At 34.0% G+C, this 18,206-nt stretch overlaps 1 protein-coding gene across 2 annotated transcripts in view; it reads left to right on the forward strand.

Annotated features, from left to right (window-relative positions):
* The window catches only part of ZDHHC21 (zinc finger DHHC-type palmitoyltransferase 21), a 63,483-nt gene that overhangs the window by 8,960 nt on the left and 36,317 nt on the right, over positions 1–18,206 (forward strand). The window contains exons 1-5 of one of the 2 annotated variants that reach the window (XM_055301937.1): positions 2,028–2,202; positions 4,996–5,195; positions 6,491–6,589; positions 13,827–13,938; positions 16,074–16,212. In XM_055301937.1, the coding sequence (XP_055157912.1) occupies positions 5,042–5,195; positions 6,491–6,589; positions 13,827–13,938; positions 16,074–16,212 (504 nt within the window). In that variant the 5' untranslated portion in view covers positions 2,028–2,202; positions 4,996–5,041. Of the gene's footprint in view, positions 1–2,027; positions 2,203–4,995; positions 5,196–6,490; positions 6,590–13,826; positions 13,939–16,073; positions 16,213–18,206 lie in introns of those variants that run through there. The other variant, XM_055301939.1, reaches the window with a different exon arrangement.

An 18,206-nucleotide genomic window follows, 5' to 3' on the forward strand; every position in this document is an offset into this window, starting at 1 on the left:
ATACTTAATTGCAGACATCAGTACATTTCTGCCTTCCGCCCCCTCCCTGATATTTCAGCCTACATATCATTAACTAGAGTTCAATGTTGGTATATGGGGGTTTTTAAAGGGTAAATTTACATACCATGAAACGCACCATTCTTAAGTGTATGTTTGCAGACTTCTGACAAATTCACAACCTGTGTGCCTCAAATTCATACCGAGATGGAGATCTTCATGAGGGAACTGGAGTGTTCCCTTATGCCTTTTCCTAGTCTCTCCATTATTCCCCTCTCCTCTAGGAAACCGCTGTTAAGCTTTTTTCTCATAACTTCTTTCTTTCATTCAACACTATGTGTGGGTAGCCATATGCAGGTCTAGATATACCTCCTTTTTTTCCTTTCTTGTTTTCTTTTAAAATTATAGTAGCTTGGAAATAGCTTGACACTTTGGATGTCTTATAATTTATTTGACCATTCCTTCCCTCTTCATGAACTTTGATGTTGTGCCCAATTTTTGTGATTACAAAAAGCACCATGTGGAACACCTTGAATGGGTACATATCTCTACACTCTAATGAGTACTTTGGTAGCTGTTACTAGAGATAAAACTGCTGGGTGAAAGAGTTTGATTTTTTTTTTCCTTTTTTTTTAAAATTTTTATTTATTTATGATAGTCACAGAGAGAGAGAGAGAGAGAGAGAGAGAGAGAGAGGCAGAGACACAGGCAGAGGGAGAAGCAGGCTCCATGCACCAGGAGCCCGACGTGGGACTTGATCCCGGGTCTCCAGGATCGTGCCCTGGGCCAAAGGCAGGCGCTAAACCGCTGCGCCACCCAGGGATCCCCAGAGTTTGATTTTTTAATAGATCCTACTAACTTGGCCTATAAAGATGATTGTATCAGTTTACACGCATACCAGTAATGAATGAGCATGTCCTTTCCTCCATGCTGTCTCATCATTGGATAATCATCTGTCTTTCAAAAATTTTGTGAATACAAAGGATAAAAAACACACCTAGTTATTTCATATTTTCCTAATCAATAATGATTACCCATTATTTTTTTTCCTTTGTGAATTGCTTCTCTGTGTATTTACTTTGTATGCCTCTTACCTGTCATGTATTGTAATGTTTTTTTGAAAGGGATACTTTGTCTTTTAATTTTGCTTGCAGTAAGTTTTAGGTTTCAGAAATTTTAATATTTATGTGGTCTTGTTGGAGATGACTTCCTCATTTCAAGATTGTAAAACTACTTGCTATTTTCTTCTACTAGTTTTACTTTGTATTTGAAATTTAGAAGAGAAAAATCACTGTGAACTGAGGTGGCAGGAAAAATTTGATCTGGAGAGTGAGATTTAAATTGACCTTGAAGTATGAATTGAATTTAAATAGAGTAAGCAAAATTGTAGGGACATTTCAGATAGGAGGGATGAGAGAAGGAATACTTTTTTAATATTTATGAAACATTCATAAGGCTGATGTGGAGAATCACATAAAACTGAGTTTAAAGAGAACATTTGGCTAGATTTCTTGTAAATCATTTTGGCTAATTTCTATCCTTTCCTAAATTTTGCCTTTTGATGTTATCGTTTTCTGTCCTTTAATAGTTTTCCATCCCTTTCTTTTCATAGTGATTCTAGTATTCTTCCTGAGGAAAATGCGTAGTAAGATTTAGTGGCCTAAAAAGGCAAGAAAGGAAAGCTAGTTTCCTCCTAGAATAGTTTGGACACTGTAAATATTTATGTAGTCCAGTTTATTAGAGTTGAATTATAATATCTTAAAAAAAAAAACAGTTTGTGCTGTAGTAATTTACATCATTAATGAACTTAGTCACAGCACTCAAGTAGAGTCACCAGATAGCAATCTTAAAAAATGTTGAAGTACCAGTATGTCCACTAGTTACATCAAAGTTTGAGTTATGAACTCACCTTTTAATGTATAAATTAGCATGTTAGAATCTCCAGCTAATGAAAGTATTTTACAAATGCCATCCTTAAGACCCAGCAGCAGCACTGTGTTCAGTTTGATTGTTGCTCAGGATGTGTAATAGTTTCTGTTCTGCCATAAGCCACGCCTAGTAGATATTAACTGAGTGGAGTGATTCTGCAACTCTACCAGTTATGTGTTTCTGGTTGTAATCTGATTTGGAGCTCTTGGAAGACTACTGTTTGCTTCTCCGCAATCTAGCTGTAAAGCTTATGTGGCATTAATTTTCACTAATCAGGTATTTAAAAAAGAATTTAACATCTTATTTATTCTTTGTTCTATTTTTCTGTTCTTTACTTCTCCTTGGGGATGCTTGTTCTTTTAGGGCTTGCTGTCTACATATGCTTACATGCAGGAAAATCAGACACATTTGACTCTACCTTTCAGTATCTAGTATTTTCAGTTGTGAGGAATCTCATAAGAAAAATTTGTTATTCTTTGGTGGAGGAGAATACATATAGAGTTCAAAAAAATTAATGAGTATTTGCTAATTCTGCTACTTATTTTGCTGGCTTGTAGGCTTCTCTGTTTCTAATACTAATAAATTTAGAAATAAATAGTGAAATTATTCTCTAATTATTGGAATTCATAGTCTGTTTTTTTCAGTCCTGACTGGAACTGAAACATTACAAGAAAGAAGGTACATGAAGTTAATAATATTGAACATGTTGAGAGACAGAGCCTTCTGTCATTTCTTTTGGCACTTGATGGTTGGCAAGGCTGTAAAAATAAACATTCTTTTTAATGTTTCTCATTTTAGCTATGTAGACAGCTTATCATTTGTATTTGAGCTCCTTTAGTTTTTAAAACAATGATACCCAGTAAATTAAATAGCACACTTTATCCTCTATGACTTTCCTCACTTTAATGATACTGATAGGTATTTTAATTTTCTAATTAAAAGGTGATGAAGTTCAACTTTTACTTTTTTAAAGGCTTAGGCACTATTTCTATTTTAAAATTCATACATAAGTACTAATTTAGACCATATCTGATTTAAACAGTTGGGTGGTGTTGCATTTGGTTTCTTGTCTTTTTTTCCTGCTGCTCCAGTATTTGCATGTTCTAAGGATGATAGGATCAGGGTATTACTTTAAAATTAGCTAATCCTAAATCATTTTTCTTTGTTCTGGTATCTTTGTAGCTTTAAAGAACATTGGCAACGCCCCTAAGGGGTGAGATCCTGAGGCTCTCCCAACTGATGATAGTGAGGGATAGAAGATGAAAATCTGGAAGTCCTTCTTGCCTCATTCCTCTGTAACCCCTAATATCCAGTCAGTTAGTAAAACATACTATTGTTTTGTTAACTATTGTTAACAATTTCCTCAGTTGATCTCTTCTCCAAACCTAATTTTGGCTTTTGTCTTTCCTTAGTCTAACTGATCTTTAATTTTACCCTTGACACCAGAGTTTCAATAATTTATTGAAGTATAAATCTTATCATGTTCCTTTTTTAGTAGCTTTCCAATGCCTAAGAATGAAGTCTCAGCATTCTAACATGACATCTTTGTGTCTTTCATGTTGTAGCCCCTTCTCACCCTTCATGCTCCACTGTACACATTATGACTTATGATGGCAATTTGTAATACCTCCTACAATTTTTGCCCTTGTATGCTTCCTGATGTTCCTTCTGTTTGCAGTGTTGTTGCCACTTTTCTTTGCTTGGGTAACTTTTACTCATCTTTTAAAGCTGAACTCAGATTTCACCATCTATAGGGAGTCCTGCCCAAATTTAACTTGTCCCCATCCTCCATGCCTCTGGGGCCATCTTGTCCACATATCTGGACCTTAACATGTTCTATTAAACCCAGTTTATGACTCTTCCACACTAGACTGTTAGTTACTTTAAAAAAAGACCACATCTCATTCCTCATTGTATCTATAATAATTGGTATGTTGTGGCTCCATGAATAAATTTGTTGAACTGAGGTCAACTCATTGCCCTAACATTGAAGTCTTAGGGAAGCTTTTGGATCGGTGGTCTTTAGATATCAGTCAGCTCTATCAGAGACACATGGGGAACATTTTAAAACATTTTATTGGTTTATGAGCTTTACTCCATAAAGAATTATAATTCAGTAGATCTGGAATAGGACCCAAGAATAAGGTATTTTTAAAAAGCTCCTCAGTTGACTCTGATTTGCCTACAGATTTGAGAAACATTGTCCTACTTTATTATTGTATTATTCTATTGTATTTAATGGGAAAAGTGCCCCCTTGACCTTACAGAGTAATTTCTATCTACTAAGGTAGGCATATATTTTAAATCACTCTTTTGGTACCATGAAAATAGAATTATCCGGGAGATTGATTTTGTTAACACTCATATGGAAAAGTCCCATTTAAACAGGGGTCTTCTTGAATTGATAGTAGTAAGATTAGTAGGGCTTAGTTCTGTGAATTTAAATATTTTTTGGCAGTTTTGTGGTTACTTTCTGGTTATCATAACTTTTCAAAATGACTTTTTAAGGCATTGTATTGTGGTTTAAAATTGCACAAATCTTAAGTGTACAGAACAGTGAACTTTTACATATGTGTATACCCAGGTCAAGATACAGAACAATTCTAGCCTCTCAACGTTTTCCTTATGTCCTTTTGTAGTTAGTAACACCCCTCCCACCACAAGAGGGACGTGTATTACCAAGTATTTTGACTTGTATGACCATCAGTTAGTCTAATGATTAAAACTGCTAAACAATTTCGCACATATCTTCTAATATGTGTCTCCTTTCTCTTGGGTTTACACGTGGAATTGCTGGGTTAAGGACAGACTTGTGTTTAGCTTCAGAAGGTATTGCCAATTTGTCCTCTATGATAGCAATTCATAGTGAAGATTGGAATTAAATTAGTTGAAGCTCATGATGAAATTTGACTATCCTGAAACTTCTTTTTGTATTCCAATGTGTTTCCTTTTGTCAAAAACATACAAAGAAAATTCGGTGTCATTTTATAGTTGCCAGTAACATAGTTTTGTCTTAGTCAAGTACTTTTTTCTACAGAAGTAATTTTTTCCTTTGTTACCTCTCCTTAGGATCGTCATTCCTTGTGGGTTGGCAGGCAGTTGTGGGACTGCAAAAATGGGTCTCCGGATTCACTTTGTTGTTGATCCACATGGTTGGTGCTGCATGGGTTTGATTGTCTTTGTCTGGTTATACAATATTGTTTTAATTCCCAAAATTGTCCTCTTTCCTCACTATGAAGAAGGACATATTCCAGGCATATTAATAATAAGTAAGTTTCTGATCTTTATTTCTTTATATAATTAGTTTTCTCATTGTGAATATTTTTGGCGTATAGTATCACTGTGATAACCTTTCTTTTAATATTAGTGCTGTTAATATTAAGTTACTTACTAAATTGTGGAAGCTTTGAAAAAGACTGGATTTTATATACTTTGCAGGGTTGGATATGTGTGGGATCTCCACATCTAACTCTGCAAAAGATTTAAAGGTTGTTTCGTTTAAAATGAAACTGACACAATAGTGCTATTTTGTGTGTGTCTGTGTGTATTTTAAGTGTTTCTATTATGTACTTATTTCAAATGTGGAAGGAGTTTTAAGGATGAAGATGGTCCACATTACTGAGAAATGAGAATTTCATGATACAAAAATTATGGATTATGATGTGGATTATGGTGACACTGAACTCTTGGATAATTTTCTCCTATAGTTCATTTGGTGATGGCTTGCTTATGATTAAAAGAATAAGATTGAAATGAAATATTTTACATGTACATGGCATTTAGTTTCCTTGTACATTATGTCATTTTGGCCTCACAAGTGCTGTAGGAAATATAATCTCTGTTATACAAGTGGTAAAACTGACCAGTACCATGCAGTCCATTCTGGTGTTAGCATTCAAACTAAGTTTCCTATTACGGGTGCACTGCCTTCCTCCCTCTTCCCACCAAATGCCTATTTTTTTTTTTTTTCAGTTAAAATGTAGAATTATAAGGAATGAATCTATTTTTCCTTACTGTTATTTTTCTAACTATTCTTTTAAAAACTCAAAATTTCTAGGTTCTTTATTTTCACATTACATCAATATCTTAAGATCTATTGAAAGGAGCAATTGGATGTAACTAACTCAAAATAATTTTGAAGATAGCCTGTTAGAGGTGATGAAAACGTATAATTGTAGGATGGGTTTTAAAATGCTGCTTTGATTCTGTCAAATATAGTACTTTTAGTAATTAAAAGGGTGCTTATTCATTTATGCCATTATTGACAAGGAATCTCTGTTAATAAAAAATATGATTTATAGCAAATTTATCAGTTATGCAAAATAATATTTAACATTAATATGTATGAGACAGTCTATTGGCTGTATTATTTGATGAATGAAATGAATTAGTATTTAATTATTTTATTTAGTCATTTAATTTTTCCATTTTATTTTTTGAAAATTATTAATCCTGATGGCATTATTTAAAACATGCTTTTAAACTTTCAATATACTTTTTGATAAAATATTTTGAAGAATAAATGACTAATTTTATTTACTTAACTTTCTTATTTATTTCAAAGTATTCTATGGCATTGCCATATTTTGTCTGGTTGCATTAGTGAGGGCCTCATTTACTGATCCAGGAAGACTCCCTGAGAACCCTAAGATTCCACATGGAGGTATGGCACTCTTCAGATTGATCACTTTTGTTCTGCTGGCATTATTACCTTTGTGAATGTATTTTATTAGCCTTTAGCATGTATTCATTATAAAGTCCTCTAACACCATTCTCAAGTCTTTTCTCAAAAAATGTTTCCTTTCTAGACTTCTTTATTTAAAATTGCAAATCCCAGCTGACCCTGGTATCCCCCAATCCCTGCCTCCTTGTAGTTTACCTGTTTATTTGGTTTTCTCTTCTCCCACCCTAGACCTACATAATAGCCTCTGTGAGGGTGTAGAGTTTTTGTTTTGTTTTCTTCATTTGTTCTGTGCTCTATCCTTAGTGCCTATCTCTGTCACAAGTAAATGCTTGTTGAATGATATATAATTACCTGATATGTTTTTATTTAAAAGGATTCTTTTTGATGGTATCCCTCTCTTTGTGATATTATAAATTGAATATTGCTTAGAGTAAATATTTGTAGTATAATGACACAATTGCCTACATTTTTCCAAGTTTTAACAATTCAGTGAAAAAATTTGAAGGCTTTTTATTCTAGTGTCTGTTGAAGGTAATTTGGGGCCCCCTTATTGCATAATAACCATTTGAGCCACAGAAATGTGGTTCAATACATTGAAAATGTATTGCTTGTTTATTATTATATGCCAGGTATAGTAAACCTCAGGTACTCTCTTTCCTCAGTTGCACTTTTTGATCATTTGCTATATAAGCTTTGAGAACTCCTTGTGCTTTCTTCTAATGAGAAATTTCTGTGACTTTGTTGGACATTAGAGAACCAGAATATTCCCTATAGTACTTCAGTACTTTCCAGCCTTGCCGACATTAGAAGCACCAAGGGAGCTTTTAAAAATGTCAGTGTCCTGATCACAATCCTGTATTAATTAAATCCTAATGTATGGAGGTTGGAGCCAGATATCAGCACTCTTTAAAGATCCCAAGTGATTCCAGTGTGTAAAAAATTGGGGAACCTATTAATTCCTTCTGAAATTAGATTAGTGGCAAGTCACTTAAAGAGCCTCCCTTAAGTTGCTGAGAGCCATTGTTTAGGGACATACTTGGCCTTGCAAGTTTAATGATTAAATGGGAATGATATGACACTGATGGTTATATGACTAGCAATTTCTGAGAACTGTGTCAAATATTTTGCTTCTATTTACTTAGAGAAGCAGTATCACTGTCAGTTTTCGTGTGTGCGCACATGCACACGTTTTGGGGTAGGGAGGGTGGCAATCTGCAATTTGTACCAAATCTCTTTCTTCAAGTAGCCTAAATCAAGGGCTCTCTAACATGTTAATAAACATATTGCCTCCTTCGACTCTGAAACCCAGTGTTTCCAGGAAATTAGAGAAGCAAGCCTTTCCTAACTTAGGACCCATTTCTGACGAAATCTTTAGGTTGCAGCAGTCAGAAACTCAAATGCCTGCATGTATCAGATGCTACAAATCAGTAAGAGAGGCCAACGAAGAACAATGTCATACTGAAAGTCTCCCATCTAAAGGCAGCAGCTACAGTGAAATTGTCATGTAGGCCCAGTGTTCTTAGATCTCACAATTTTTAAAGAGAAAACAGAGAACTGCAGTTTTTAAGAGGAATTTTATGATTTTTTAAAAAATTAGCTAAACATTTAAAAAACATTGGTTTTAATGAATGCCAAATGAATTATGTCCTCAGGACTAATTGAATTGACATGAAAGCGCTGTGTTACCTTTAGCTAATGATGGGAGGGCTCCATGGCATGTTGCTGCTGTTTGGATGTCTGCATTCTTTCTGAACTCAGTTGACATTTGGCCAGTTATTCTTCACTGAGTCCCGAAGACTTACCTTTTGTCCAAATGAAAAAAAAATACATTCATTTATTGTTTTTTAATGTTTCCAAAGTATTTTACTATCTCCTGTCATTTGATCCTCATGGTAATTGCATGAGGTAGGTAGACTGAATAACCCAGTGTAGATTGTTCTGTATAGGTCACACAGCAGGTTGTCATAGAGTGCTGTGACACCCAAATACTTGTCTCCATCCTTTTTTTTTTTTTTTTTTTTTACCACGATCTATATAGAGATGAATAATTTTAGCCCTTTATTCACCTTTGCTTTGATTCTGGGGAAAACTGAAGTTATCATGTGTCTCATGATGTAGGTTTCCTGATTATTTTGCAAATATGGTTTTAACATAGTAAAAAATACAAAATTTTGACTGTGGAAAAAATCGCATGACTTGAGTTGGGGCTATAAAAACTGATATTTATTCATCGTTTTAAAGTTGAGCAGTTTTCATATAATTGAATTCTTTAGAAAAGTAAACTTAAGCCCTAATACTTTTGATTTTAACCATTTAAAAAGAAAGATTTTATTTATTTGAGATTGTGCTAGTGAAAAAGAGAGAGAGAGAAAGAAAGATGGAGAGAGAGCATGAGTGCAGGGAGAGGCTGAGAAGAGGGAGAAGTGGGCTCTCCATTAAGGAAGAAGCCCAACACGGGGCTCGATCCCAGCACCCTGGGATTACAACCTGAGCCGAAGGCAGACACTTAACTGAGTGACCCACCCAGGTGCCCCAGTTTTAAACATGTTTTAATTGAATTAACTCTGAAATATTTTACATGACTTTCTGTTTCTTTTCTTTTTTTTTTTTTTAAATAGAATGACTCACCAAATATATGAGGTCATTTGAATATAAGAGAATGTTTCATTGTCCCACACAAAGATCCCCAGAATTTGATTTTTATAAACTTTTGGGCATGTAGGTAAAATAGTCAAATGAAATCATTAAACATGGATTTATATGATTCAAATTCATCCCATGCATGCTTGAAATATAGAAATATTACTTTGTCATTTCCAAGTGTTATAAAATGATTTCATTCAGTCTCTTAACTTTAAAGAAAAAACAGCTTTATTGAGTATAATTCACATGCCATATGACTCACCCATTTTAGTGGCTTTTGGTATGTCCACAGAGTTGTGCAACCATTACCACAATCAATTTTATTTATTTATATTTTAAAGGAAGCTCTATATCCAATGTGGAGCTTGAATTCATAACCCAGAGATCAAGAGTCGTGTGCTCTATTGACTGGGCCAGCCCAGGCAGGTGCACCACCACAGTCAATTTTAGAACATTTTCATCATCAAGTTCTTAACTTACATATTTGACTTAACTGTTTTTGTCATCATTAGAGGCATTTTGAGTAGAGCAAAATTCAAAAATCTTGAATTTCAAGACTTTTACGTATCTGTTACTGAACAAAATCTTCCAAATTTTAAAAAATGTAGCACCTTTAAAATTTGTGTGATAATGTCCCTTGAAATTTTACCCCAAAATAGCACACATGTAGGGACACATATGCTATTAATGCTCAAAGTCATGTTTTCACTTGTAGTTTTGCTTCCCTCCCCATTTCTTTTATTTTTAATTTTTATTTATTTATTTGACTGAGTGTGTGAGTGCACAAGCAGGGGGAGTGGCAAAGGGAGAGGGAGGAGCAGACTCCCAGCTGAGCAGGGAGCCCAATGTGGGACTCGATCCCAGGACTCCAGGATCATTATGTGAGCTGAAGTCAGATGCTTAACTGACTGAGCCACCAGTCCCCTCCCTCTCCATTACTTATATTGCTTTTTAAAGGAGATCTGTTAAAGACTTACTGCCATTTATTTTCTACATTGTCAAGTGATTCTGTCAGGAAACCTCTGTAAAGAGCCAAACGTATTGATTTTCATAGTTTCAAGTTATATTTTCCTCCCTAAAACATTATTTAGTGTTTTTTAAATACAGTAATTGAGAAGGTCTAATATGCAAGTTTTTTAAAAGTCTGAAATAGAACGTGATTACTTTCTTTCTGAGGGATAAGTAAAACAAAACCAAATCTTGCTTTGTATTTATTCATGCATTTACAGCATTAAGAGGATCCATGCTACACAATGTGATACTGTGATACTATTTACTTAGGTCACTTAGGTTTACCGAGTCATTTGTGGAGTTTGTCTTTTATTTGCTTTATGTTTTGATTTTTCTTTTCGTTAAAAAAGTCACTTTTCAATTGTTCTTTTCTTTAAAATTTTTCTTTCCTTTAAAAAAAGCCAGTTGTCAATTTTTCTATAGCTATCATAAATTAGCAATTGATTTCCCTCTGCCATAGGCCTTTTTTTAAATTTAAAATCTTTATTTTAAAAATATATTTATTTTTAAATAAATAAATTAATTAATTAAAATCTTTATTTTCATCAGTTACAGATGGCATTTTGCCTTCTGATTTTTTCCCTATAGGCTTTTATTTTATATTAGATGGCTAGTACAGAAGTCTTCAGACATCAGAATATGTCAGTCACCAGGGCACATTTGAAATGAATAAACCCCAAAGAAGAAAAAGGAGAAGAGCAAGAAATGGTTTATAGATATGTAGGGTAGATTAAGATGGACGGATCTTTTTTCTTGCTATACAAGGCAAAAACATAGATGCTACTTTAAATTTCTAGATATTGGGATCCCTGGGTGGCGCAGCGGTTTGGCGCCTGCCTTTGGCCCAGGGTGCGATCCTGGAGACCCGGGATCAAATCCCACATCGGGCTCCTGGTGCATGGAGCCTGCTTCTCCCTCTGCCTGTGTCTCTGCCTCTCTCTCTCTCTCTCTGTGACTATCATAAATAAATAAATAAAAATTAAAAAAAAAATTTCTAGATATTTAAAACGGTGATTTTTTTTCTCCTCTAAACACATAGGTGTGTGTGTGTGTGTGTACGTGTGAGAAAATGTGAGTTTTCAAAGCCATTTTAGATACTTGTATAGTATCCTAAATTTAGCCAGTAGAATGGCTCAGGCTCTTTCTTTAAACAAATTTATGATCTAGACCATAGATTGGCAAACTCTTCTTTACTGTATGAGTCCAGATAGTAAATATTTTCAGCTTTATAGACCATACAATCTCTGTCACAGCCCCTCAGCTCTGCCATTGTAGCCCCAAAGCAGCCAGAAATAAAATGTAAATGAATGAGTATTCATTTGAACTGTGTTCAAATAAAACTTTATGTATGGCTGGAATTTGAATTTCAAGACTTTTACATATCACACATTCTTCTTATTGTCAATCATTGAAAATTGTAAAAACTATTCTTAGCTCATGAAAACAGGTGGTGGCCTGGATTTATTTGCCTGTGGATTGTAGTTTCTCACCCCGTGGTATAGACTACACAGTTCTAGGCTTTCTTGCACTATAGCCAAATGCTGGCTTGTTTTCTGAGGAGATAACATTTTTAAGTATGAAATAAAGATTTTTACTCTTTAGACTGTTGTATGCTGAAATGACTAATAATGAATACACCATATTTATATTTTAAGGCACTGGTTTAAAACCTAATGGTTTTATATTGTCTTTTAATGAAAATTGGCTTATCAGGGGGAGTCTGCTTCCTGACTATTTCTTGCAATATATGATTCAAAGTTTTAACATTGGGATGCTTGAGAGCATCTCTAGCTAAGTGGGGAAAGAGTAATCTGCTTGTGACATTGTATTGTGCTACATATGAAATGAGTTTTCATTTCACTTGCAGTTAAACAATATTAGTTTAGCTGTCTAAATTAAATAATGTTGCTCTTTCATGTAAGTTTTTATTAAAATAAGAACTGTGAATAAGAAATAAAGCAGGATCTTAACTCTAGAAAACAAACTGAGGTTGCTGGAGGGAAGGAGGGTGGGGAGGCTATGTTGAAATGTGTGATGGGTATAAAGAAGGGCACTTGATGTAATGAGCACTGGGTGTTATATGCAACTCATTAATCACTAAATCCTACCTGTGAAACTAATAATATAGTATATGTTAACTAAATTGAATATCAGTAATTAAAAAATGAAATTTTAAATGCAAATGATAATTTCTCAACATTCAGTATTATTGGATCAATGAATTTGATATTATTATTATTGATATCTTCTGTAGTAGAGTTTTTTCCTAATACTTCACTATATAAAATTCCAGTATATTAATTTTACTCTTGGCCATTAAACTAAAATAATGGAATTAAAATAGGGTATCTTTTTAGAAAATGGAATACTATCTACCATTATCTTCTTTTACTTATATTTAAAATCTGTCATTTTTTAAATTCAAACTTCTCATACTTTAGCAAGCATTTAGTGACTGCCTATTGTGTGCTAGGTTCATAGTTTGCATATACTAATATTTACTCAATATGGTAGCTAGGCTTTACTACTATTACTATTACTATGCCCATGCTTTTAACAAGATTAGAGTATAGTTTAAATATAAGTGATGGAGGGTTTAAGAATTTTGTAAAAGTAAAATTCCATTTCAACAAATATTAAAGAGATACATTCTGAATAATAAAGCAGTTGTCTTGGTAGATGACTTTCATATAGTTCTTAAAGATCTGATTAGAAAAAATTATAATGAAAATAAATGACTTTCTGTAAACTTAATATTTTTGGCACAAAACTTAAATGTGTGATTTTTAATTACAAGGTAGAGAAAATTGCTACTCGGTGGTAAGAAAGAGTTTTGTAAAGAACTCCCTTATTTTCATTAAATAATAATTCTCTCATAATCTTCTTCTGAAATCATTCTAATACCTCTGAAACCCTTTTCTAACCCTTTCCCACAAACACTCCCAAATGAATTCTCTGTTATTAAAAATATAAAACGGTTATGGGGTGGGAATGCTCTCTCTTTTCTAATGAGTTTATAGGACTGATTTTGACTTCTTAATGAAACTAGGATTCAGCATTATTTCTTCTTTAGAGTCTTTAGTTAATAAAATTTCTAGAAATGAATTTGTTTACATAAAATTCTTTTAATATAATTTGGTTATACTTTAGGGTTTTGTCATTAAATTTTACTTATAGCAATATACCCCAAACCCAAATACATTATTTTCTGTTCCTTAGTTTGACTATTAATAGTGTTTTACTATTAGTGTTTAAAATTAGAAATGTATAGAGTAAGACATGCATCGAAAAGCAATATTTGGGTGGGGGATGGAGTAACTGGGTGACAGGCATTAAGGAGGGCACATGATAAGATGTGTACTGGGTGTTATATGTTGGCAAATTGAATTTAAATAAAAAAAAAAGCAATATTTGTGGCAAACTCTTTTACGGTGAAGATGTAGAAGAAGAAAAGTCTCTTGGACATATATATCAATGACTTCTATAAAATCTAAACTGCTGTTGCTAAATTTCAACATTAGTCATTTGCCTTTATTAAATGGATTTTAATTTCCTTCTCTAGAAAGGGAGTTCTGGGAATTATGTAACAAATGTAATTTGATGAGACCAAAGCGTTCCCATCACTGTAGCCGCTGTGGCCACTGTGTTAGGAGAATGGATCATCACTGTCCATGGTAAGAAATTTATGATTTAATTTTAGTAAAAATATAGTAAAAAATAAATCACAGTACTTAGCAGATTAAAATAAAAGTTATATTAAAGTCATGCAGTTTTTAAAATTCCTTCAGTAAGGATACCTTTATTCTGTCAGGTTCTATCAGCTGCCAAAGTCATTTTTACACACAGATCCTGTCTTTTCTAATAAGGAGATATTCAAGCAGAAAACTGACACTTAGATGCATCCACATGTACAAAAGAACTAAGATGGTTGTATAAATGAGGCAGTGTATGTAAAGCATCTAGTGTAGCATCTTACACATAGAAAGTATTTAAATAGTAGCTGTTATTATTTCTAACTGTAATAAACTGTATACATTGCAAGTTTGTATTTCCCTTTCCAATTGTTTAATTAAATAATAACACATTTCAGAAATGCTGATAACCTCATTTCTCCCCCTGTAAACTTTTTTCAATAGTATGTATTGGACACAAGTATTAAGATTACATGCAAGCTGAGTGTGTATAAGTGGTAGTTAGCCGATTCTGCTGAACTGCCAACATTTTTGGCCAATAGGGGGCTCTCTTGTAATAGTTTTAAAAACAGTTCAGTTGAGGAATAGAATTTTAAAAACAAATGCTGTGAGAATTCTGCATTGTATCTCATTTCAAAGCTGTCACAAAAATCTGTGAACAAGATATTGTATTTAATTCTGTTTTCCTAGCATGGGATCTCTGTATAAATATTTAAACTAGTATAGTGTAGCACTTTGTAAATATATCTAAATACATATATATTTATGTTTGTACACACATACATGCATATATACAAAGTTAACTGCATAATGGGCTTCTTAAATTTATAACTGCATTTATCTATAGTTGACTCAAGGTTGGAGTTTAGTTTTGCCTGATGATGCTGGTCAATTTAGAGTTTCCCATATTTTTGGTAACTTACTCTGATAGCACAAGTTAATATTTGCAAGCTTTTAGTGAAAATTGATTTTTACCATAAGGTGATTATTTAAATAGAAGGTAATTTCCCGAGATTAGGAAAAATAAAAGCATTTTAGATAAAAGCACGTTGGTACTGTATAAAAAAGTTTAAAATTGTCTAAGTCCATCAATAGGATAGTATAGTGTATAATATATAGTTGATGTTTAAAAAAATATGCCTTGAAGTTAAACAGATTAATTCTCAAGTAATTATCTAAACCTGAGTGATCTGTTTATAATAGATTTTTTTTTAAAAAAAAGGCTAGGTGAAACATATATTATTAGGCAAGTGGTAACCACACTGAAAAACTCAATTGTGTAACCTTTTTTAGAATAATGTTTAGGATTTTGACATTAATTACTGTTCTTAGTTACTATTCACTATTTTCAAGGTGGAAGTGTAGCTCTAAGGATTTGTAAGTACTTGCGGATGTATATTTATTTTGAGAAACTAAGAATAGAATTTATTTTTTTAATTTATTTATTTAGAGACAGAGAGGAAGAGAGATAGAGAGAGACACAGAGAGATAGGCGGAGGGAGAAGCACGCTCCTGTGGGGAGCCCCATGTAGGACTCGATCCCAGGACTCTAGATCATGACCTGAGCCAAAGGCAGATGCTCAACCGCTGAGCTACCCAGGTGCCCTTCAGGATAGACTTTAAAAGTAATAAAAATCGGGAGTGCTTAACAGTAATGTCAGCGTGACAGGTTTCTGTCCTCCTACCTCAAATCATTCCGATTGCTCTCCACAGCTGGGTTGTTGTCATAGAAGAGCAATATATAGAAGGTTCTTGTTCTCTTGGCCACTATCACTTCCTCTGGCGAGTGTCTTCACTGCTTTGTTCCTGTTTCCATACCAAAGAAACAAGGAGACTGCCATCTGCTCTTCCTGCCACCCCGGGTGGCTGTGAGTGGAAGGCAGATCATATCCATGGACTTCTTTGTAAAGTAGAAAGTGCTTTCCAAATGTGAGGTGGCATATTTATAGTATGTCTGTTCCTGTGCACTGTTTGCTCATAGGTTTAAGCAGTGTTCCCCTATCTCCATGATGTCCAGCATACGTGAAGATGTTCGCGTTTGTTTTCAGTTTTACCACTCCTGAGGTTATGTCTTACTAAAGTTTAAAATACTGTTTCTGTTTTCCTTTTTTCTTCAGGATTAACAATTGTGTCGGTGAAGATAATCATTGGCTTTTTCTGCAGTTGTGTTTCTACACGGAACTTCTTACTTCTTATGCACTGATGTTTTCTTTCTGCCACTATTATTACTTTCTTCCAGTAAAAAAGCGTAACTTGGTAAGAAATATTTATATCTACTAATTTAGAGTGGCTGTAGGATACAGTTATTAACGTGCGGTTCCTTTAAGTGCAGAAGATTGAAAACAAAAAAAAACAACAAAAATAAACTCCAAACTTGGTGAATTTTAAAATGTATCGGGATAAAGAAACTGCCCTAATCTGACATTCCCTTTTAAACAAATCCATTTTTGATTATTTATTAGGGCTCAATGACTTTCTTTAAAAAGCAACATATTAGATCTTTCAGTGTATATGTTTTGGTTTAAAAATACCTACAATATGAGAGAGTAACTGAAAAATGTTAACTTCTTGTTTCCTTTCAGGAAGAAAAATAGACTTTAATTTTTTTTTAAAGGTTCTTGAAGGAACGTTTTTAAGAAAAAGGACCCCCCCCCCATCCTGGACTTTTAACAATGAAAAGAATTTGCAAGCTCCTTTAAAAAGTTGTTGTTATATATATCATTGGAAACTGTGCTTTTGTCATTTTGTACAGGGGTAACAATAGACCTTAGTAAGGCTTGCCCCAGATTGATGATGGTAGGAGTGATTGTGGTGGTAATAGCAGCAACATGTGTTAAGTACTTGACTATGTAAATGTTAACACCATGCTTGTGGGCATGTTTCAGTTCTCACTTTAATGCATACAACAACCACATGAGGTGGGTACACTTTCCTCCCATTTTTATAAATGAGCAAACAGACTAATAGAGGTTAAATAGGTAGATCATGAAGGCACAAAGCTAGATAGTAATTATTCATATGATTTTAGTTGTAGAGCTGGGATTTGAATCTGATCTTGTGTTGTTGAATCTTACCTTTTGTGTTTTGTGTGAACAGTTGATATTTCAGCCTAGTTTTGTGCATAACTTGGACTTGGATTGTGTTTTTGAGATACCCTGTGCGTGTATGTGTGTATAAGACAGAGAAGGAGGCAGACAGGCAGAACAGAAAGAAAGCATGCACAAGGATGCACTTGCGCATGTGAGGAAGGAAGGTAGGATGGGATAAAGGGACTAAAGACCAGAATCCTCCATGGAGAAGGGGAATTTTTCTTTCCTAGTTATATCATTTAAATCTTAAAAATAACAATTTCAGTGGTAGTACACATAGCTAAATTTTGGAATAGGTGAGAGAAGGGTCTTTCTAAAGAATAAGGTCTTTAAGTTCTGTGTCTTTAGGTCATTTCTGTATATATGATCTTTTTTTTAAATTTTTATTTATTTATGATAGTCACACAGTGAGAGAGAGAGGCAGAGACATAGGCAGAGGGAGAAGCAGGTTCCATGCACCGGGAGCCCGATGTGGGATTCGATCCCGGGTCTCCAGGATCGTGCCCTAGGCCAAAGGCAAGCGCCAAACCGCTGCACCACCCAGGGATCCCTATATATGATCTTTTTAAAAAAGATTTATTGATTTATTTTAGAGAGAGGGAGAATGAGTGAGGGGGAGGGGCAGGGAGGAGAGAGAGAGAGTCCCAAGCAGACTCCTTGCTGAGCATAGAGCCGAATGCAGGGCTTGATCTCAGAACCCTGAAATCATTTTAACAATCTGAATTTACTGACCTGTAGCCAAGACTCAGATGCTTAACTAACTGCACCACCCGTGTGCCCTTCTATATGATCATTTTGTATAATTAAAAGAGAGTATTTGCTATTGTTTGGCTGTGTATATTAGGTGGGGCCTTGTGGTGATTATGCTTATTAAATATAGATCGAGCAATTAATATTAGATACTAATAAGTGAAAAGAGTTCAAAAAGGAGAACTTTAAATATGGATGTTTGACATTTTCACACTGAGAATTTAGTGCATGCTAGTATTGTAGTTTTAGAAATGTTTTATCTCATTTATAGATTAATTTCTGATATAATTGGCATTATAGTTAGAATATGTAAAAGGTTGAACGTATCCCAAGAGTAACCTGTTTCAAGTAATTGAGCCTAATAAGAAAAGCATTAAAATATAGTTGCCCAGTAAGATTAAGGTCATAATT

The sequence above is a fragment of the Nyctereutes procyonoides genome, unplaced genomic scaffold (assembly GCF_905146905.1).
Source record: "Nyctereutes procyonoides isolate TBG_1078 unplaced genomic scaffold, NYPRO_anot_genome, whole genome shotgun sequence".
Lineage (NCBI taxonomy): Eukaryota > Metazoa > Chordata > Mammalia > Carnivora > Canidae > Nyctereutes > Nyctereutes procyonoides.